We start from the raw sequence: 21,206 nt of genomic DNA, 5'->3' as shown, positions 1-21,206 counted from the left end.
ATGACGAGATATGCCCACTCAACGTCTGCTTCATATCGGTACAATATCTACAGCATCGTACAATCTGCTGCACTCTCCGCAGCTCTTCTATTTCGATGTACAAATTCCAGAGTCCTTCAATCCTACATGTTCCACCTCCATGCCTACTAATCAAGAGCGTACGCCCGGAGGTCCATCCCATGTCCGAGGACAACGACGGAACCTTGATGCCAGTACTTTGTGAGGCGTCGTCTAACCCATCGCCTTCAAGAAATTCCTCTCCTTGATCCCCGCCCTCCTCTTATCCCTCATCGCCTTCGTCAACTCTCCTCTCGCCTCGCCCGCCTGGACCGCACCTTCTACCGTGCCATCTCCCGAGGGAAGGTCGATCGTCTGCTCATATATAGGCACCTTCGGAACGAGCATCCCCGGGTTCGCAAGCTGTTCCTTGCGGAGGCGCTTCGCAGCCAACCGACGCTGTTTCTTCGATTTCGCTATTCACTCAAGCATTAGCCACCGCAATCCACAATATAACCCTTCTCTAAGACCCGAATCGTGAGGGGTTCCGGGAACGTATCCAGGATGGCTTACAGAACAAATCTCCCGCCGCACCGCTCTCCCCCTTCTTCTCCTGCCTCTCTAGTATACTCCACAACCACTCCGGGTACTCCTCGTCCGCCATCGCAACAGGATCCTGTCTGTCTTTCAGGAAGTTCAACCCCTTGAGCGGCGTCCCTGCTGCCACGGAGCTGCGCACTAGCGGCGCCTTCTTCTCTGCTGGCGGCGCGGCATCTTTCTTCGCCGCAGGCGTTATAGGTTCGCTGAAAGGCTGCGCGGCGGAGGTAGATGTGGCCGCAGGGGGGGTGTGCGATGATGCGGAGGAGCCTTGTCGGGGTGCGGGCGTGCTTGCGGCGGAGACGGGGGTCGCGTTGCGGAGGGTTGCGGCGGAGGAGAAGGCGCGTGTAGATGGCGGGGGCGGTATTCGTGCGCGGGAGGCTGCGCGGAGGCAGGTTCGGCAGATCATTGTGTGTGGGTTGCGGGTGCAATGCGTGTTTGGATGGGGGTGTTGATTGATGCGCTCTTCGAACTTTTGGGCGGAGGATAGTTTCGCCGGGCCGAGGAGTTGCGGCTTCCTGGTCGATCGTCTGCTTGTAACTTAGAATGTACGATCGCGCTGTTGCGCATATATTTGAGTTTCTAGCAAGCTTTGTTTAGCGTTCTGTTCATCCATTGATTTGAGCTGATGGTCGCTACTGCGTCTGCCGAACGATTTCTGCCGAACAGCATCTGCTTCAGCCATGAAAGCGTCACGTGATGCTTGACCTCCCGTCCTGAGGTCCTCTGGCAGGTACATGGATCATCCCTCGAACACGAGTCCTGTGTCACCAGAAATTCACCCGAGAAGACTGTAAATGACGCACAGTGACATGGTGTAGAGTTGTATTTCTCTAATGTATCAAACCAGACCACAAGAGCTCACCTTTCGTGAGCGATTCATCATAGAGACAAAGTCTGCGGAAGAACTTCACCACATCGGATGCTGATCTACAAGATGTGAATGAGACGATAAGCTGAACCCACTGCACAAGTCAGGCTAGACCAGGATGGACAACACTTCGGCCACTGACCCCCGGTTCATCCATTCACTCCCATGCAGGCGTATCCTCGATACTCTTCGCCGGGATCCTCCCTCTCAGAGCTCCCAGCACTTTCTCCTCCAATTCCCCACGCTTCTGAGGCTGATTATAAAGCCACTCCATGCCTCGGGCTGCTACACCGCAACCGGGTTTGCGAATCCAACGTACCCTGATCTGCATGTCTCCAATCTTTGGGTCTACGTGTCTCGTCAGTATGTTGCCCCAAAGTTATTCAAGTTCTGAGTTTGCTCACAGTTGCGGAGACATTCCAGCACTCGAAAGATCGGGAGCAAGTGGCAATTTTTCATGGGCTTAGTACGGTCGGTAACGCGGAGAAAGAATTCGGCTAGATGCAGTTCAATGTCAAGTTGACGAATGCGAGGGAACACGAGCTGCAGAAGAGACATGCCGGCAACAGCGTTCGTGCGATCGGCTTGTTCATAGTAGTCCATCAGACTCTGCCAGTATCCACTGAACAGTGTGAAGTTGGGCAAACACACTCGTGTAATCCTACGGCGAAAGGTATCCGGCAACCGCCGAAGGGACTGGTAGAGCGCACGGCGCGGTTCGCCTATGTGTTCCTAGTCAGTATTGGCTCCAGGCGCCGGGAAAAGGACGAACTTACGGTCGCTGTAGAAGATGAAACGGGAGGCGCCATCCCGAATCAAATAGGTCGCTGCATCCTCAAACACAGCCTCGTCCCAGGCCTGGACCTTCTGCAGCATCTCAAGATTGCCGTCATTCGCTTCTGCGTGGAAGATGAGGTCTTGATGCTCTCTTACCAGGAGCAGGTCGAATACCATGAACTTCAGTTCAAGAGGGAGGCGATGGAACAAGTTCTCTCCTTGGTCCGCATCGGGCGGTGCCATGCTGGCGCGCAAGCTTTCACGAGGGGGATTGTGATGTGAGAATCTGGAAGTAGCACCTATCGAGACTTTCAAGGCATTGAGCATGTGCTAGACGGGGCGAAGACCGTACTAATACAACTTAATGGCCACTAGATCGATGGCGCCCCGTGAGGCCAGTTCGCTAAGCGGCGGTGGTTCGATTTTGCCTGCGGAGAGACGACTCGAATTTGGGTGGCCGGTTGACTGTGGAGAGTGTGAGACAAGTACTGATATGCATGGGTGCTGTCTGCAGTGTTTATATTGACTATTACCTTTACGACCAGTAGGCTCAGCCTTTTTCACGTTAGGGTGCTGCGTTGGCCAGGGACAATTGAATGGCTGATGCACTACACCGGACGGCTAGGTTGATAAATGGCACTCTCTATGGCCAAAACTTGACCCAGCCACCATGGACTATCCGGGCGCCATGGAGGTGATTGAGACTTCGAAGAAAGCGACTAGTGTGCCCATAATCAAGCGTATAAGTTATATTTCATGGTATTTGGGCGGGGGTGCATGTAGTATGTTCGTATTTTTTGTAGTTGTGTTCTCTGCTGTAGACTTGTTGAGCTGAGCATTAGTTGTATAAGAGGCTCATAACTTGTCGAATATAAAGAAGTAAACTGGCTATTTCGTGATCTATGTACATGAGGTAGACTATAGATATTGTTTGTAGGAGTCATGTGATGGGCTTGCATCAACACCCGCCCGTCTACGATTGCCACAGAGTACCTGATCTCACACTATCTTCAAGTTCATCATGTCCGGAGGTTTCTAGTGACTTCCTTGATTTCAATTTTGCCTGTTCCGGCGCCAATACTGGCTCATATAATAGTTTAGCAATAACATCGTGTCTACCCAGAACTAAGAAAGGAACCCCTCTGGGATGAGTTGTACTGAGTAGTCAAGCTCTACAGGCACCTATTATACGCATTACGTTGATCGTAGGAAACTAAACTATCTATAAGCTCATGACAGTACAAATTTTCTTTGATGCTTCTGAGGACGGAAACTTAGTCGACAAGCAGCCTGACAAACAGCCTGAAAACTCTAAGCACAAGCTCAAGAATCCAGCAACGCTGGGCAGCACGATGCCAGCGATGAGTTCAATGACTTCGGTGATAATGAGCCCACCGACACTGGCTGTTACACATCCACCGTCTCAACCATCTCTAGCCTTTCCATTCAATTCGGCTTCTTGGTTACGCTTTTATTTTCAGCGTACGCATGTATAGCGAAGCTCGAAGCAAGATCCACATAGCACAGGTCACCACGTAAGAATAATAGAGACTACGAGTTGGCCTATGAATTAATTCCTTGACGATATCATTAAAACAAAACTAGACAGGCATTCTGATTTCACCAACAGTGAACACTTGCCCGACCTTGGCTACCATTGTCTCAAAAGAGAACTCTAGTAGCACTCAGGGGCTGGGCTGTGCACTACGTTATCTATCCGCTCTTAGACCATTTTCCGTCGCTTCCCTTCTTCCAGCTTCCGCTGTCGTCCGAGTCATCTTTCTCCCATTTGTCGGTCGATTCATCTTTGTGCCATCCCTGCCTATATCTTGTGTCAGTCACTACATATCGACTTCTTATTGCGTCGTCACATACCCAGTCGAGTCTTTATACCACGTCTTGTCCGAATCGTCGTCCTTGTCGTCCTTGTCCCAGCTTGAGCCGGTATCGTATGAATCCTTCGAGTCCTTGCCCCAGCTTGACTTGTCATCATCTGTATCCATTTTACCCCAGCTTGACTTGTCATCATCCGTATCCGTTTTACCCCAGCTTGAGGTGTCATCCTCATCATCCTTGTCCCACTTTCCCATGGAGTCTTTGTGCCTGAAAAGGTCAGTGTAAACCAGAATATTTAAGTTAGGTACGAGGTATCTCATTACAAGACATATCGATCTCGTACCGCGGCGTTACTCACCAGCCTTGGCCAGTGCTGTCCTGGTACCAGTCGCTGTTATCATCGTCGCTGTCGTCCTTGCCCCAGTAGTCTTTCTTATACCCATCGTTTTTAAACCAGTCGTTGACTGGCCAAATCGAGTTAGTGTGAGTCCAGCAGTGGGAATCCATACCTCGTGGGTAATCCGAAGCAGCGAGGAGAGTTTTCTCTGCTAGATAGACGTCCACATTATATCCAGGAGTTGCTTACAGTCCATGCCCGAGCGATTCCAGTCGTTGTCATTGTTACCGCCGATCTTGCGCCACCACTGGTACCTGAATCGTCATGTCAGTGTGTGCATTCGGGGTGGTTGTGGACTCGCGTATGCGTATATCTCGGCCAGGCCCAAAGGACACATCCTATTCGCATCCGGACAGTTCTTACCCATTCTTGTTCCTGTAATATATTCAGTCAAGGTGCCAGCGCAGGGTATGTCGAGAAGCTTACCACCAGTCATCCCAAGAACTGTAGCCCTGATCTTCCCAGGGGCAGTACTAGAAATCATCAGCAAGGATGTCTTGTAACAACAACAAACTCCCTCGACGACTTGCCTTCTCAGCCCACGACTTCCAGTCGCTGCGGAACGTCAGTAATTATCACAGTTACGGGGAATGGGGACAAGATTGTCTCAGCTGGCTACTATGTCTGCGGATATCAGACATTCACAACAGCATAAACGCCCATCGTCTGCCCTGCATCATGTTACGCACCCGTAATCTTTCCATCCACCCTTGTTCTTCCAATCGTCGTAGTTCTGGTAGCCCCAATCATTCCAGTCCATGCCGCCCATGCCGCTGGTTTTCGCAGTATCGCGAGCGGCGACGCCTTGATCGGAACGCATAGGGGCAGCAAGCACGGCCGAAACCATGATGCCGAAGGCGGCGAGTGCGTAGCGCATGTTGAAGTATTGTTTAATCAGTGCTTAATATTGGTGGACGGAATCGAGCGATGTGGCTTGAGAAGAGGCGGTGCTGATGGAATTTGTCCACAGCTGAACTCGTGCTCTATGACGGTCATGGCCACTTATATACTACCTCTCCACTGAAGGGCATAATGCTACGGAAGAAGGAGATGAAATCCTTGGCTTCGAACACGCGCCTGAGCCTAGCCATTTCGTAGGCCAATTTGCGAGTGCATCCACACGATAAGGCCACCTGAGACCCCAAAGGCCAACCGGACCTATCGCCGCTTGATCCATGCACTGAAGACCGTGAGCATGTTTACTCTGTGACAGCAGAAACGTAGTGGAAACGCCTGTCCAGGTCTAGTGTCTTTGAATTCCTGGCAAGAGAGGTTGGGAAGTCATGTGTGCGACCCCTTTCTGCCCATGATAAGTTCTCGGAATGAGGGATCTTGTCCAGTAGGGATAGCGTAACACAGAGCGTGTATACCTTTGCCAACGACAACAATATGAACCTAATCATCACCCAGCGGTGCTGCGTCGACCGACTTGATTAGTAGTCGGGGATGCAGGCTGAGCGGAAGAAGATTTGAGTACTTTTCGAACTCTTGCGACGAATGACCGAGTACGTTCGGAAAATTTAATGACTGTTTACCTGCGTATGTAGACGAGAAGGGTCTGTGAGAGTGACGATGCATTCCAACAACATCGTGATCAACAAAAACTTGAAACCGCCACAGGGAGGCTGCCGTCGCGTGGCATCAGCCTCACATAATACGGCTCCGCACTACGCTAATATCGAAGGCACTCATGACTTCCGATCATTACTTACCAGAGACTATCAGCCCTGGAGACTAGAGATCACATGATTGATGCGTCTCACGATCGAGCAAATGAACACTGTATCCAAGGGAGACCCGTCCACAGCCCGTATGCAGTTGGTTGAAAGCTTGCAGAGGCAAGGTTCCTACTCTGCTCCAATATCTCCCTTGCTAGAGGCCGCTTGATCCTGTGCGCACATGCACACACACAGGTCACCGGAGACTGTCGCCTGCAGCACGTTTACGTCAAAGAATGGACCCATTTCATAATCATGAATCCTTGCAGTAGCTACGTGCCACGCGCTGGTGGTTGCAACTTGGCAGTCACCGCTGAGACACTCGCCCTCGTGATGCGTATATCATATGTTCCACTGTTGATTCCACGTGTATACCAGCTCTCACAGGGAAATGTCTACCCATGCGTTGCGGAATGGTTTGCCTCTTCCACTAGGTCAGGACATTCCGATATTTGGGTGCCCGAACAACCATCACTGAGACCGCTGTTGGTCAAAGTCGCTTCGGAAATCCACGAAGGATCGATGCATTCCACGGTTAGGTCGATCTGCGAATCGAAGGCCGGCGAGGATCCGACATCCACCATGGTTCTCGCAACGTGAACCTTTCCACAATGTGGAATGAAGATATGAAGTGAGTTCCCGCAGTCACTGACGTGACCGTTGCTCTCGTGGTCTTCAGAATGACCTTCAGCAGTGAAGACTGCGTTGATTGTAGTGCCGAATCTGCTAGCGGCTTCCATCATCATCAGAGGCCGAAGTAGACTGGCAAGCTTGCAGGCGACCGCGTCATCGCTGCTACGGGCTGTCCGATCCATATGCTCAAGTGTCTTCTCTACCAATCCACGATCACTGACGCGCTGGTGAGTGAGATAATAGAAGGCCTTGCTTCCATCGCCATCCCCAACGGAAGTCCGTAGTCCACGGCTGCCGGAAATGTGCGCCAGACATAGTGCTGTACTGGCAAAGAATGCGATGAACTCAATTCCGCGACAGTAGGACGTCACCGTTGGGCCGCTGCGGAAAGCTACGAAACGAATGAGTATGTCCCGGCTTGCATTGACCGCTGTGATCTTGCTGTACGTATACAAGTGGCTGTCCGAACAGTACAGGAGATATGGGAAATGCAGCTGCATCACCAGAAAGTAATATGTGAGCTGCATCATGATGTTACTTGTCCACATGGAACTATGGATGTTCCGTAGTGAGGTGTCAGGCGCTACCCACCATTGTGGTGGCATGCAAGTAGACGCGCATTGTAGAAGCTGGTCAATCTCTTGCGTTACCATGAGATCCTGCAAATCCCTTTCGTTACGCTCTATGATGCGCCCGCCGATAATGACAAGTAGCCGCTCCAATTGCTCCATAGGTGAACAGAGCCTCAACTCTTTTTTATCCAGAAACCTGTTGTCACTCGAGGCTTGCGGTACACCCAACATAAGCGAAAGGTAGCGGTCCGATTCGACCAGGCGAAACCAGATGTAGTCAAAATCGATTCGCGTCAGTGTTTGTGGTTCAATGACCTTCGTTGATGGCGAATGGGCTTTTCGATGCAGTCTCAGTAGTTGAGCTATAACCATGGCCTTCCGGAATGAAAGCAGCGCCCGAGTCAGGTTCCCACGGTAGTTGTGAATCATGCTTTCGAGTGCAACACATTCGACCGCTTCAACGGACTGAAGTAGTTCGTCATTCGTTGTCACCAGGGTAGTGGCTGTATGCAGAAGGTGGTCAGCCATGTCTCCGAAAACCGGGGTACCACTGGAGTCGACAGGAGGAAACCGCTGAACGAATGCACTCAGCAGCAGAACCTTTCGAGCAATGACCACAGGATGTGCCCCATACGGAGGTAGTTGCAGTACTTCGCGCGGTGATACATTATGTTGACCTATCACATCGGAATGCGGACTGTACAGCGGGCCATGAAGTATACTGAAATCGTCACTTGTAACGCCATGGATCAATCCCAGATCTCGATCGCATGGCCAGACCTCAGCAAGCGCGCAGTACAGGTTATGATATGTTTTCGACAGTGCAACGGGTTCCGTTGAAACGAATTCAAATAAAGATCCTGGCCCAGTTGGCTTTGACGCAATCCTTCGTTCTTTTTCTGGACGATGTTGCGGAGAGCCTGTCGCTACTGATGCCATCCGTTTGGGCTTCATTACCTTCTTTCGAGTTGCCGACAGCTCTTCATCGAACTCCTGACCAACACAATCTAATCCTCGACTTATACAGCCCACGCAGATAGAGTCGACGGGGGCAGCGAAGATACATCTTGTCTTGCGTCGCTTGCACTCCCAGCAGCTTTGAGTACCTTTGCGAATCTTCCGTTTCCCCGGGAGATTGGTCAGCAACCCACCATTGGTATCCATGGAACTTCAGGTGTAGCTTGTCAGAGCTTGTAAAATCTAGCTTGGGGTGATGGAGTGGTGCCTTGTTGGGACGACGAGGGGTCTACTTCCTTCCGCCGCGGCGGAAGCAAGTTTTAGACTAACCCCATTCGGACGTCATCATGCCTTTCCCTTCCTCAAGTTCGCCGCGGTGGAAGCAAGTCACAATAACAATTCGATTGATCAAGTGTATTTAAGTCACCACATCCGCAGAATATCCGAAGAGACCCTCATGCGTCCTCATCACGACAAGTGTGCCAGAGTTACATTCCTCCCAAGCACTTGACAGGAACAAGACATGGTTACAATCGCCATAGCTGGAGGCAGTGGCCGTATGTCATCCATTCACATACGCGAGCTCCGGACTGACATCATCCAGAGGTCGCCCAAGAAGTTATCGACGCACTCGTTGCAACAAACAAACATGAAATCATCCTTCTAACTCGAAGCGTAAGCAATGTAACTTACATTTAATCGTTCCGTCGCTGACATACACCTAGGCTCCCAAGGAGAACATCGGAACCAGCATCACGCAGCGTGTGGTGGACTACAACAACACGGACGATTTAGTCAACGCTCTGCGCGGGGTGCACACCGTACTGTCTTTCATCCAGGTCCTCTTAGACGTCGATCAGAAGTCCCAGAAAAACCTCATCGACGCGGCGGTTTTAGCTGGGGTGAAGCGTTTCGCTCCTAGTGAGTACGGGAGGTAAGCAACGAGCGCTTGAAACCTGCGCAAATAGAAGCTGACTGTCGAATAGCGCTGGGACGATGCACATGCCGTGGTGGGACGGGAAACAGAAGATACGGCAATATCTCAAGGAACTGAATGAACCATGCAAGGTACAGAGATTCTAGCTACATCATTGTCATCAGAAATCGTGGGCACGTCGTAGGTTGAGTGGTTTCGAGATCAGAGCTAACAACACACCCAGGTCCTCGAATACTGTCTCTTCCAGCCAGGTCTCTTCCTGAACTACTTGGCGTATCCACACAAGACAAGCAAGCATCTCAGTCCCCTCGGAACAGTTTTCGACTTTCAGAATAGCCGTGCTATAACCGTCGACGGATACGAAACTGCTGCCCTTACACTGACAACAGTGACCGACTTCGCCACCCTTGTCGCAAAGACAATCGAGTATGAAGGCGAATGGCCCGCGGTCGGAGGGTTACAAGGGAATAAACTCACAGTGAAGCAGATCATTGAAGTGGGAGAGAAACTCCGAGGTACAGAAACTGCCTTCCCTTTTAGTCAGCTTGGCTAACACAACGACAGGCCGTCCGTTCGCCGTAGAGAAGGTCACTTTAGAAGACCTCGAGAAAGGCATTCTGACATCGTCGTGGTGCTTGGAAGTGCCTCACAAGGCTGTTTCTGCAGAAGCGGCTGAGCAGATGTTGAAACAGGTTACTATCGGCATGTTGCTGAGCACGGCCAAGGGCGCGTGGGAAGGCTCGGACGAAATCAACCAGTTGTTTCCTGATTATTTGTTTACTCGTATCGAGGATTTCCTTGCTGGGGTTTGGCACGAGGCCAGCGCGTGAAGAGCGGTTGTACGTAAAGGCGGCGAATAAGATGAGAAGATGAGATCTTGGCGAGAGACTCCCCGGTAGTTTTGTAGATCTGTCAGTTCTTGTTTCGTGCGAAGCTCAATTATGCGATGCTGGCTTGATGTCAGTTGCGGCATTGGTTGTGCGAAAGTATCCGAGGGTGCCAGTCTGAGAAATGCGCATCTGTTCTGATGGCTGCGCGACGCTCATTGCGCGTCGCCTGGCGGGTTATTACCCCATGGTACAGTGCAGCCCTACCCTAGCCATCCGTATGCTCGGTTCCGGGGATATCTATCCTGAGTCGAGACGGATGAAGTGGAACGCCTCCAGAGCACAAGATTCTTATATCCTCATCATTCCCTTCGCTCCACGCGCGTCGCCCGGCGGTTTGTTACCCCATGGCACAGCACGGCCATATCCTAGCCATCCGTATGCTCAGTTCTGGGGATATCTATCTTGAGTCCGAGACAGATCAAGTGGAACGCCTCCAGAGCACAAGATTCTTATATCCTCGTCATTCCCTTCGCTGCAGCCAGCGTTCCACAAGCGGCCACATCCGCATCGCACAGCCAAGAGCACCTCGAGCTGGAACACGTCGTCGAACCATCATCATCTCCCTAATGGTCCGCGGGCGTTTTGTAGTGAAAGATGCTCGTTTATGGTAAACTATACACTTCCCAAGGCTCTTGGTCCGCTATTAAGGCTGGTCTATTACGTTATTAGATCCACTGCTAACGGCAGCACAACCACTTCAATGCTTGGCCCTACGTCAAGGAATATGAAATTTCAGCTTCATGGAAAGTCGTCGTCGCCTGCGCCAAGGGGCAAGATGTGAACTCGTAGTTCCTTAGTCGTACTTATGTTACGTCGCGTTCGCCTTCCTTCAGCTCTGCTACGGCTCCGGCACGCACCTTCGAGATCTGGCGCAGCATTCCCTTCTTCAAGACGTATACGCGAAGATATCCAGCTAAAGTCTTACCAAGCCGGATTTTCCTCGTTCGCAGCAAAGATGGCACCGAAGGAGGCGCGCGTGATTGCGTCAGAGCACCCTGACAAAGTTCGCATGCTAGTTCTCGAGGTATGAAATTCGCGACGGAAAGAGTCATACCCGCTAAATCCTGGTAGACAGATGATCCGCATCCTGACACCAAGGGAGAGAGAGGATCCTTTGGTGAAGTGCTGAATGATATTCTCGTAGACGCAGGGGAGCAACATGACCCAAAGCTCGCTATCGAGACTATGATACACTACGCCGTCGAGCCACGAGGTGGCCGGATACCAGAGCCTTCGGAAATCACCGATGAGATCCACGCGATTCTGATCACAGGAAGCGTATACGATGCGCATAGCAATGACGCGTGGGTGTTGAAGCTTTTGAACTTAATCAAGCGTACGTAGGGACGCGGTTTATCGTTTGGAGAATGCTGACATCGCCAGACTTGTGGATACATCGACCTGACATCAAGTTTACTGGAATCTGTTTCGGTCATCAAATACTGTGTCGCGCTCTAGGCTCAACTGTCGAACCGGAAGAAAATGGCAAGTGGGAACTCTCGCATACCCGGGTCGCACTCAGTGATGTTGGGCGCTGGCTCTTCAGACTCGATCCATCAGAAAAACACATCCGTCTTCATCAGATGCATGTCGACCTTGTGGTAGATCCGCCCTCGCCTGCCAAAACGGATTTGCTGGATCCGAGCACAGATGTGCACGTATGGGGAACCAGTGATCATACTGGCGTGCAAGGAGTGTATATCCCTAGGAGACTCTTCACCACCCAAGGGCATATGGAATTCGACGAGAAGATGGTCAAAAGACAGCTCGAGATGAGGGTAGAGAGTGGCGCTGTGGAAAAGAGCGATGCCGAAGAAGCAACAGAGAGGGCTGAGTGGATGCACGATGGGCTTCTGGTCGCAAAAGCCGTGTTGAGGTTCTTCCATGGTGACGATGACAAAGCGCGGTAAGGTGGGAGTGGGGTCGGAGTTGGGCCGGAGCACACGCAGTGCGTACATGTACTCCGATAGCTTCGAATATCATCCGTCGATCGACAACGCCGTAAACGAATTCGCTGCATGCTGGTGACAGACGGACGCAAGTTCAAGAATCCTCGCGTGACATGAGTAGGGACGGAAACGAAGTTCCTTTTCCGGTATGGTGACGTATGACAACACCACCTGCGACTTCGGGAAAGCGCTCACGAGTCTGCGGGAATAAAAAAGTCGAACGAGCCGCTCCTTCAACGTTTCGCAACCTTCTATCCAAGTTTGCCTCCTTTCCGCCAAAGTCCTACCATGAGTCTTGGACGAACCTATGAATCTGCGCTTTTCCGTTGTCCGCACACCATCCTAGTACATTCGCGGTCGCAGAGGCATACACCCACCCACAGACGCACGGAAATATCGGCAATGCGGAGTGGCCCACGACACCAGCACCTTTTGGGATTAAAAGTGGTCACTAGACACAGTCCGTCAACGAGATAAAGATGCCCGTCCTCGACTCGTAAACGTCCTCCTCGAGCTCTTTTCCTGAGCGCAACACGCAAAACATGGGGAAACCGGTAAACATCCCAATGGTCAACCCGGGAGAGATACAGAAACTGGAAGCTGTCACCAAAGATGTCGAGAAAGGGACTGAGAAGCCCGCGTTGCAACGACAAGGCTCAGGCCCGCCTTATTCGATATTCACTCCCCGGATGAAGATATGGATCATCTTCCTTGTGAGCGTGTCGGCTTTGATATCGCCCTTTGGCGCAACGCTGTTCTACCCAGTGCTGAACGTCCTCTCTGACGTGCTGCATGTAACGCCCACGATGACGAACGTGGCCATCACGACTTATATGGTAGTTAATCCATCCGAGGACTTCTATTATTGCAGTCTAACACGAATAGATCGCCCAAGCCATTGCTCCTGCCATTATCGCGGGCATGTCGGACGGAAGTGGGCGCAGGCTCTCCTTCATAATATGTTTTATCATCTTCATTTGTGCCAACCTTGGTTTAGCCCTCGAAACAAATTACGTCGCGCTTCTCCTGCTACGTTGTTTGCAGGCCTCTGGGTGTAGTGCTGCCATAGCGCTATCAATCGCTGTGGTGGCTGACATATCCACTTCGGCAGAGCGAGGCAAATACATGGGATATGCCACTGCCGGTATCTTGTTCGGTCCAGCTTTTGGCCCGACTATCGGTATGTTCACTGTTTCTCATGGAGCTTGCATCGCCTGACGTGCTAATTCGCTATAGGGGGCATTCTTGCTCAGTATCTAGGATGGCGGAGCACCTTCTGGTTCCTAGCTATCTTTGCTGGCGTCCTGCTTGTTATATTTATCTTCTTCTTTCCCGAGACATGTCGGTCTGTGGTGGGTAACGGATCGATACCTCCAACTGGCGTCAATCGGTCTTTCTTCAGCTACCTGCAGGAGCGGAAAGAGCGACGTGAGGCCGTGCCTGGTGAGGAACAGTTACCGCCACCCGAGAAACGCAAATTTACGTTCCCCAACCCACTCAAGACACTTCGCATCTTAGGCGAGAAAGAGTCGTGCATCCTTCTTCTGTACAACGGGCTCTTCTTCACCGGAATGATGGTCGTTTCAGCCGCCCTGCCAGATCTATTCAAAGATGCATATGGCCTGGACGAACTCAAGATCGGCCTGTGCTACATAGCCGTCGGAACAGGCTGCCTAGTCTCCTCATTAACCATGGGCCACGTCGTAGACTGGAACTTCAGGCGCCATGCCGCGTTGAACAACCTCACAATCACCAAAGGCAAACAGCAAGATCTTCAAAACTTTCCCATAGAGAAAGTCCGACTGCAAGTTGCCGCGCCTGGCCACATGATTGGGACTGCAGCATTGATCGCGTTCGGATGGATGGTGAAGTACAAGACACATATTGCGGGACCGGAGATAGCCCTTTTTTTTATGGGCTTTGGAACCTCGACGGCTTTCAATCAGACGAATACGCTGCTGATTGATCTTCATCGCCACCAAGCCGCCACTGCAACTGCGGCTATCAACTTTGTACGATGCTTGATGAGCGCGGCTGGATGCGCGGCGATTATCCCCATGTGTCATGCGATGAATCCGGGCTGGGCATTCACATTACTGGGATTGGTATATGCAGTTCTGATAAGCGTAGTCTTTTGGATCATGAGGAACGGTATGAAGTGGAGGCTCGAGCAGGAAGAGAAGAAGCGTGATGCCGGGGCTGAAAATTGAGCAGCAGCAAGGATTGAACTTCCAGATGGAAGTACGAGCAGTCAGGCTTGTTTCAACTAGCTTGTGAGATGACCGTCATGACCACTAAATATGATACCCAATCGAGCGTTCACATTTCCAGAGCGATGCAGTGGGTACACCCTTGATTTAGACTGCCTACGTACAAGCCAGGCACATATCATGCCGCAGCAACGCCCCCCTTCAACATCGTATAATTCTTCTTCGTGTTCCAAACCCTCCACTCCCCAGCATTAACAGCCTCATACTTCTTCACCTCCCCTTCCCCCTTCACAATCGGCTCAATCACCGCCTCCGCATCCGGATGAATAAAGAACGGAATCGAGTATCTCGAGGGCAGAATCTCCCCAGCAACACTAGGGCTCACAACCCGATGAACCGTACTGCGACACCGATCGTTGGTCAACCGCTGCAGCAGATCCGCAATGTTAATGAGGACGGTGCCCCGCTTCGGAACCGCAGGCTTGAAGTCCCCCGTGTGAAAGGGATCGACTTCCAGCCCGCCTACCTCGTCCTGGAAGAGCAGCGTGCAGAGGCCGAAGTCTGTGTGCGGGATGATCCTCGCGTGGCCTTCTTGCTCTAGGATCTTACGCGAGATGGAGGGGTAGTGGAGGAGGCGGAGCTGCGGGTCTGCGCGGCGGGTGATGTTGTCGAAGAAAGTGTCGCCTAGGTGCATGGCCATGGCTAGGCATTTCAGCACGTTCAATGCGAGGGTAAGGCATTGGCTATAGAAGTCGTCGAGTGTTTCTTTGAAGCGCGGTAGGTCGCTTGACGACGGGCATTGAGGATTCGAAAAGCGGCGGTGTTCGTAGCACTCTTTGTGGTCGATGCCGCCGTTTGCTTCGTCCCCGTCGGCGGTGTAGCCTTGGTTTACTTCTGCGTCTTTGAGGCGCCATGCGAGCTTTTGGTGGAGGGGAAGGTCGAAGAAGGACTTGGCCTAGTCACTGTGAGTGTTTGTATACTTGAGTTGGTGTTGAGGGCGCGTACAAGGTCGAACACTTCATCTACACGTGATTGTGGGATGCCGTGGTCGGATATGTATACCCATCCCACAGTGCTGAATGCGTCGTAGACTTCCTTGGCTACCGCTTGCCTGTCCGCGTCACTGCCGTTAATGAAGCGGTCAAACGAGACGACGGCAATGTCCGCAGCCTCAACCATTTTTGCGGCGACTCTATGGCGACAAAACTTTAGGTTCAAGTTAGCACTGGCGGTTATCTTATGCCTCAAACCTGGTTGCTAAACATCCAAGAGTGAAGGTGCAAATTACGTCGGCAAGGCGGCTGCGATTTCTCACTCCGACATGTTATCTGTGAAAGATTCGAGTAGGATGCTGGTAATCAACTTCCTCGAAATCACTTGCCACCAGAAGTGGGACCCAGTTCGGCCGCAACGAGGTTGGAGATCCCCGCACCAGTTTTACGCTAGTACCCCATTTTTTAACTTGGCGTGAGTCCTTCCTCTCCAAGACACGTGATGCTGTGATTGTGCATCTCACGGTGTTCGTATCAGCATTTTCGTCGCTGTAGGGGGGGTCGAAGCGAATGCCGATAGGCAGCTCGATTGTGCAGAACGAGACGCGGCTTCCGGCCTGGATCAACAATCACTTTCCTCCTAGAGCCGCACCACGCGAAACGATAATCTTATCCGGACGATAATCTGCTAGAATCTATCCGTGCGATAGCGCGAGGCGAGTTAGTAGTCGCTTCTGCATTTGCAGGGCACAGGGTTCTGGTAAGGTGGGGAAGACAACTTGAAGTCTAGAAAGTCCTCCATTACGCCCATCTTGTTACCAAATTGTCAAGTCTCATCGCTGTTCGCATCTTCTCAGACGGTGTTGAAGATGACTGAAAGAAAGATATCAAGGCTGGTGCCTCGCAATCAGAAAGTGCTGCTGGCATGTATCATTGCGACCTCGGCTGTTGACTCGGTGGTGAGTACCATGCGACCCTTCGGAGAGTTTTGTAGCTTATACTTTGGCAGCTGGTCGGATACGACTCTTCTCTCATGGGGTCATTCAATGTGATGCCCTCGTATAGCAACTACTTCACGCTTACCACCGCGACGAAGTCACTGAACACTGGTATCAGCTATATGGGCGGCGCACTCATGTCTCTTTTCGCCGGTTCACTGGTTGACTGGCGAGGGCGCAAAGAGTGCATCTTCTGGTCTGCAGTCATCACCATGATTGGGGGCATCATTCAAGGCGCTGCTCAGAACATTGGCATGTTCATCGCTGGTCGCTTTATCGTGGGGTTCGGACTGGGTCTTGCGCAGGTGTCGACTCCGACCTTGGTAGCCGAGACAGCACCTGTGCAGTGGAGAGGCTTCGCGTTGGGTATGTATTATGCCTGCTGGGGCGTGGGCACACTTCTTGCCAGTGGGGTCTGCTACGGTGTAAGCATGCTCGTGCTCCGAAAGGTATAGACACTCACGCGACGCAGACCCAAAATATGTCATCGACATGGGCATGGCGCATCCCTTCTGTGCTTCAAGCTGGCCCCTCGGTCTGCTGTATGATTATCCTACTCTTCATCCCAGAGTCGCCACGTTGGCTAGTCAGCCGCGGCAGGCATGAAGAAGCTCTGGAAATCCTCGCCATCGCTAACACAGGCGGCGACGTTGCCTCGCCTATTGTGCAAGTCCAGTTCAAAGAAATCGAAGACACGCTCCGCTGGGAGAAAGAGCGCGAACTCTCCGTTTGGAAAGCACTGGCGCAGCCCGCTAACCGGAGACGTCTCCTCATCACATCAACTTTCTCAATCATGGTCATGCTGCCTGGCACGAACATCGTTATCTTCTATTTCGGCGACATGCTGTCTAGTGCGGGTATAAAGGATCCAACGACGCAGTTGCAGATCAACATCATCCTTACTTCGTGGACGCTGGTGGTTGCCATCGTTGCATCGTTCTATGCGGACAAGATAGGGCGTAAGACACTGTGTGCGTCGTCGCTCACCGCCGGCCTCGTCACTTTGTATGTCCTCGCTGGATTGACCGCCAGATACGGCACGTCTGGGTATGCACCCGGCGTGTATGGTACCATCGCTATGATATTCATCTACAACGCAACGTATGCGTGGGGCATCACACCCCTGACAGTGCTGTACCCACCCGAGGTCCTTTCTTTCGACATCCGTGCAGTGGGTATGGGCATCTACACCTTCACTACTAAGCTTTGCGGATTGTTTGTCACATTGGTCGTTCCATTCGGGCTCGCGGCGATTGGATGGAAGGTCTATATCATCAATGCGTCGGTCGATATTTTGATGGTGATTTTCGTGCTTTTGTTCTGGGTTGAGACCCGTGGTCTTACGCTTGAAGAGGTGGATAAGATATTTGACGGTGTGAAGCATTCTGATGTGCCGGATCTGGAGGCTGTCAAAGAGGGCAAGATTGTGGATCTTGACGTAGGCGATGTGGCGTCGGTGACGCAGCAGCAAGTTGAGCTTGACGAGAAGAAGTCTTGAGCAAGAACGCCACTTCTGTGGAGGGGTCCGTGGAAAGCGATTTGCCATTCAGTAATGCTGACATATGTTTCCCGTAAGAGCCGCTGGGGAAGAGAGCTAAGAGATACCCGTATATATTACAACTCTACCGAACACGCTCCCATCTATTGTACCATGGTATATACACCCTTCAGCCTCACACGTTTTCTACTCCTCCGCGCCCCCGTCAACGCTCTTCACCAAATCCTCAAAGATCCCACTAAAAGAGTGATAATACTCATCCTTCACCCTAACATCTGTCAAAAACACCCAATCCGCCGCCTCTTGCACCTGTTCTACTACAAAGTCCAACACCCTCTTGCTCAAGTCCGGCAGACTGTGCAATATAACTGCGAGTTTCGATCTTCGAACACTGTGCGCTTGCAACGCGTCGAAGTTCGCCCGATTCAGCCACTTGTCGAAGGTCTCCTCGAACACGACGGTTATGTCGGAGATGTTGATGTAGGATTGTTGCGTGAATGTGGGCGAGGCAAGAAGAGAGGGCTCTATGAGGCCGGGGTTGTGGACTGCGAGTGTAGTGTTAGTAACCTGGGAGCAGTAGACGGAGATGTGACACGCACCGACGAATCTATCGCGAAATCGGGTGCCGTTCTTGACTGCTTGGCTCGCTCGGCTGAGGTAGTCGTACTTAAAGGTGTCGTATGTGCTCGGCGTCTCGTCGAAGAAGATGCCATCCACCCTTAACTTGGTGTTGTTGGATACCTTCGGCCATGTGGCATACGTATCGATCTCCTTTAGCACGTCGTCGAGCGGCTTGGTGGTGTAGTTCGTAGCTACGTATCCCAATGTGCGAATGTTGTTGTAAGCTCTTAGCTGAGGGATTGCGCTGAGGTAGTATTGATCTGGAAGAGAGCCAATGCAAGGACCAGAACAGGGATTGATGACCACCGTGAAGTCTACATCAGGATGTTGTTTTGCACTGGCTACATGTGAGTACAGCCTATTGGAGAAGGAGACGGTCGACTAACGCTGTGAACAGTGGATCCCATGCGCCTGCCCAAGGGTACACATAGAGCGGTAATAGTATCGACATCTTCTCAAAGATAAAGCCGCGCTAAAATTATCGCAACGAAATCTTGTCGAACAAATGGAGAAATTCGAAAAGCGCCATCAGGCTCGGCGCAGAATATGTATCTGGCGTCGGCCTGCTGGCAGCCTTGATCGATGTCGTACATTCACTCTGGCGCAAATGAAATTGTCTTGACCGACGCGCGGCGAGATGCAAAATAGCATGGGCTTGGATGGGTTTAGCCGGGTTAACAGACGTGGCATATAGTGGTTATGATGCAAAGTACCGAGCGTAATATCGGCTTCAACATGCACGCAACAATAACCGGAGCACTCCGAAGTCTCGAAGCGATGACAACCGTAAACTCGTGTTCGGCTGGCCATCTCCCACGAATCAAAATCAGATAAAGTATCGTGGTTCTAGCGTCCCGTTCCTTTGCATATGCACATCGAAAATACTCGGGCAGGGATTACACCACGTGCTTGCGTGTGCGGTTGATGTGCTAGGTTTAGCTGTGGCAACACAGTTCTATTTTCCATACCAATGTCTGCCACCCACCGTATGTACCGTATCTGAAGACAACTTCTAGGAATCCCAAATGTATGTAAGCCAAAGAAAACAGCCATGACCTAATTTGACTAAGTGAAGAACCTCCACATCTCACTCTTTTCTCCATCACCCAGCATCTCAGTCGGTACCTCCTCTGGCTTGATCCTAACGCCTTGCTCCCTGTCCCGCCGTCGATTCTCCATTTTCATCCAGACCCCAAGCCCTGCAGTCACCGTAATGCACACGACATTGCAGGCCGCTGTAGCAGCCAAAGTAGGAATGTACTTAGGGGAGTACTCCTGCCTGAAGGTCGCCGCACTGACAATACCGCCGAGGTTACCTAGGCCGACGAGCAAACCCGTTGTAGCCGCACGAGACGATTCATTGAGGTTATTGTTGTTATGCCATGAGTGGACAAGACAAGAAGGGATGTACGCGCCGGCGCAGAGCATGAAGCAAGCGAAGTACGCGACACCTTTGTTGGCGAGGACGTCAATCGTCGCAAGGATGATGAGGCCGACGAGCGAGACCGACAGTGCGAAGATGATGTGAAATGTGCGCTCGCGGAAATGGTCACTGCTATAGGTGACAGCCAGCAGGAATACGAAGCCAACAGCGTTTGGTGCCACGGTCCAGAGATTGGTCTTGACTACACTATAACCTAGACGTTGAACGATCTGCGGTAGGAAGTTGGATGTTGTAGAGAAGGCGACGGGGTACGTGAATGCGATGATACACCAGGGTATCATTTTCCAGTTCTTCCAGCTACGGAAGCAGTCGTGCAGGTTAAAGTCCGAGTGGGCGGTGCTTGACAGATCGCGGAGGGTGCGGCGTTCAGCAAGCTGCTTCTCGGCTTCATTGAGGAACCACGCGTTTGCTGGCGATGCAGGAAGCCAGAAGTACGCGATGAGAGCAAGGATGACGGTCATGGCGCCTGCTTGGGATTAATGCTTGCTTTTGGTGAAGCCGGATTGGGTATCTTACCTTCGATGATGAACAGCCACTTCCATCCCGGAATCGAATGCTGAATCTGGAAAACACCATACGAGATCAACCCACTGAAGGCCGCCGCAAGCAGCGCACTTCCGAAGAAGATCGAGATGCGAAATCCAAGTTCACCACGTGTGTAGAATAACGTCAAGTAGAACACGACTCCCGCAAAGAATCCCGCCTCAAAGGCTCCAATGAGCAATCTCAGCGGAAGCATCCCGCCAAAGCTCTTCGCTGCGCATTGCAATAGTGCCATAGCGCCCCAGAGCAGCATCAGAGAAGGCAGCATGACCTTCCCGCTCCACTTCTTCGTCATCATATTCAAGGGTAAGTCGCACAGGCCGTTTGGAACGTAGAACAGCAGAATCAATAGGCTGTACTGTTCGCCTGTGAAGCCAAGATCTTTATCCATGCCATCGGTCTTTGCGTTGCCGAGATTGCTTCGGTCAACTGAGTTGAAGAAGTACATGAGGGAGAGGAAGGGCAGGAGGTAGAGATCGATCTTGCGGACTATTGAAATGTTAGGACACTAAAGCTGCGAACCAAGGAAAGTGTACGTACCGTACGCGCGTTCAGCAGCTTTGTCGACGATCGCATAGGTCACACCAATCTCATGGTTCTTGGCCATCGTCTCGGACGGTTGGTACTTTTCGGTATCCATGGCCGCGAAAGTATCGTTGGCTGTCATCGTACTGCCCAAGCGATGAAGTCAAGGAAAGCTTGATCGTCAAACCAAGGCGTCGGTACCGGGGATATAGATGGGCAGACTTCTGCAATGCAGAGCGACAGC

General features: G+C 51.7%; 10 protein-coding genes across 10 annotated transcripts; 4 read left to right on the top strand and 6 right to left on the bottom strand.

Moving 5' to 3' along the window:
* Positions 1-231: 231 nt before the first annotated feature.
* On the bottom strand, positions 232-1,003 carry N0V89_011972 (uncharacterized protein; the record flags this gene model as incomplete). Its single annotated transcript, XM_056220698.1, has 2 exons — positions 232-473; positions 571-1,003. The coding sequence occupies 2 exons, from the start codon at positions 1,001-1,003 to the stop codon at positions 232-234; spliced, it is 675 nt and encodes a 224-aa protein (XP_056066001.1).
* A 619-nt stretch (positions 1,004-1,622) lies between these two features.
* On the bottom strand, positions 1,623-2,485 carry N0V89_011971 (uncharacterized protein; the record flags this gene model as incomplete). Its single annotated transcript, XM_056220697.1, has 3 exons — positions 1,623-1,813; positions 1,870-2,187; positions 2,242-2,485. The coding sequence occupies 3 exons, from the start codon at positions 2,483-2,485 to the stop codon at positions 1,623-1,625; spliced, it is 753 nt and encodes a 250-aa protein (XP_056066000.1).
* A 1,470-nt stretch (positions 2,486-3,955) lies between these two features.
* N0V89_011970 (uncharacterized protein) lies at positions 3,956-5,352 on the bottom strand (the record flags this gene model as incomplete). The annotated part of the gene is made up of 7 exons (XM_056220696.1): positions 3,956-4,064; positions 4,118-4,345; positions 4,437-4,542; positions 4,665-4,729; positions 4,839-4,850; positions 4,986-5,030; positions 5,165-5,352. 7 exons carry the CDS (start codon positions 5,350-5,352, stop codon positions 3,956-3,958), a joined length of 753 nt encoding a protein of 250 aa, XP_056065999.1.
* Positions 5,353-8,878: 3,526 nt separating this feature from the next.
* Positions 8,879-10,122, top strand: N0V89_011969 (uncharacterized protein; the record flags this gene model as incomplete). The annotated part of the gene is made up of 6 exons (XM_056220695.1): positions 8,879-8,912; positions 8,960-9,030; positions 9,081-9,289; positions 9,342-9,423; positions 9,516-9,807; positions 9,857-10,122. The coding sequence occupies 6 exons, from the start codon at positions 8,879-8,881 to the stop codon at positions 10,120-10,122; spliced, it is 954 nt and encodes a 317-aa protein (XP_056065998.1).
* A 1,015-nt stretch (positions 10,123-11,137) lies between these two features.
* N0V89_011968 (uncharacterized protein) lies at positions 11,138-12,092 on the top strand (the record flags this gene model as incomplete). The annotated part of the gene is made up of 3 exons (XM_056220694.1): positions 11,138-11,206; positions 11,254-11,518; positions 11,566-12,092. 3 exons carry the CDS (start codon positions 11,138-11,140, stop codon positions 12,090-12,092), a joined length of 861 nt encoding a protein of 286 aa, XP_056065997.1.
* Positions 12,093-12,673: 581 nt separating this feature from the next.
* On the top strand, positions 12,674-14,341 carry N0V89_011967 (uncharacterized protein; the record flags this gene model as incomplete). The annotated part of the gene is made up of 3 exons (XM_056220693.1): positions 12,674-12,967; positions 13,017-13,311; positions 13,368-14,341. The coding sequence occupies 3 exons, from the start codon at positions 12,674-12,676 to the stop codon at positions 14,339-14,341; spliced, it is 1,563 nt and encodes a 520-aa protein (XP_056065996.1).
* A 178-nt stretch (positions 14,342-14,519) lies between these two features.
* Positions 14,520-15,520, bottom strand: N0V89_011966 (uncharacterized protein; the record flags this gene model as incomplete). The annotated part of the gene is made up of 2 exons (XM_056220692.1): positions 14,520-15,296; positions 15,347-15,520. The coding sequence occupies 2 exons, from the start codon at positions 15,518-15,520 to the stop codon at positions 14,520-14,522; spliced, it is 951 nt and encodes a 316-aa protein (XP_056065995.1).
* Positions 15,521-16,366: 846 nt separating this feature from the next.
* On the top strand, positions 16,367-17,829 carry N0V89_011965 (uncharacterized protein; the record flags this gene model as incomplete). Its single annotated transcript, XM_056220691.1, has 2 exons — positions 16,367-16,756; positions 16,804-17,829. 2 exons carry the CDS (start codon positions 16,367-16,369, stop codon positions 17,827-17,829), a joined length of 1,416 nt encoding a protein of 471 aa, XP_056065994.1.
* A 186-nt stretch (positions 17,830-18,015) lies between these two features.
* Positions 18,016-18,901, bottom strand: N0V89_011964 (uncharacterized protein; the record flags this gene model as incomplete). The annotated part of the gene is made up of 3 exons (XM_056220690.1): positions 18,016-18,374; positions 18,429-18,787; positions 18,837-18,901. 3 exons carry the CDS (start codon positions 18,899-18,901, stop codon positions 18,016-18,018), a joined length of 783 nt encoding a protein of 260 aa, XP_056065993.1.
* A 614-nt stretch (positions 18,902-19,515) lies between these two features.
* On the bottom strand, positions 19,516-21,077 carry N0V89_011963 (uncharacterized protein; the record flags this gene model as incomplete). The annotated part of the gene is made up of 3 exons (XM_056220689.1): positions 19,516-20,360; positions 20,411-20,926; positions 20,978-21,077. 3 exons carry the CDS (start codon positions 21,075-21,077, stop codon positions 19,516-19,518), a joined length of 1,461 nt encoding a protein of 486 aa, XP_056065992.1.
* Between the last annotated feature and the right edge of the window lie 129 nt (positions 21,078-21,206).

The sequence above is a fragment of the Didymosphaeria variabile genome, assembly GCF_027946475.1.
Source record: "Didymosphaeria variabile strain IMI 356815 chromosome Unknown scaffold_9, whole genome shotgun sequence".
In the NCBI taxonomy this organism is placed as follows: Eukaryota; Fungi; Ascomycota; class Dothideomycetes; order Pleosporales; family Didymosphaeriaceae; genus Didymosphaeria; species Didymosphaeria variabile.
This window is presented reverse-complemented; position numbering and strand designations above follow the sequence as displayed.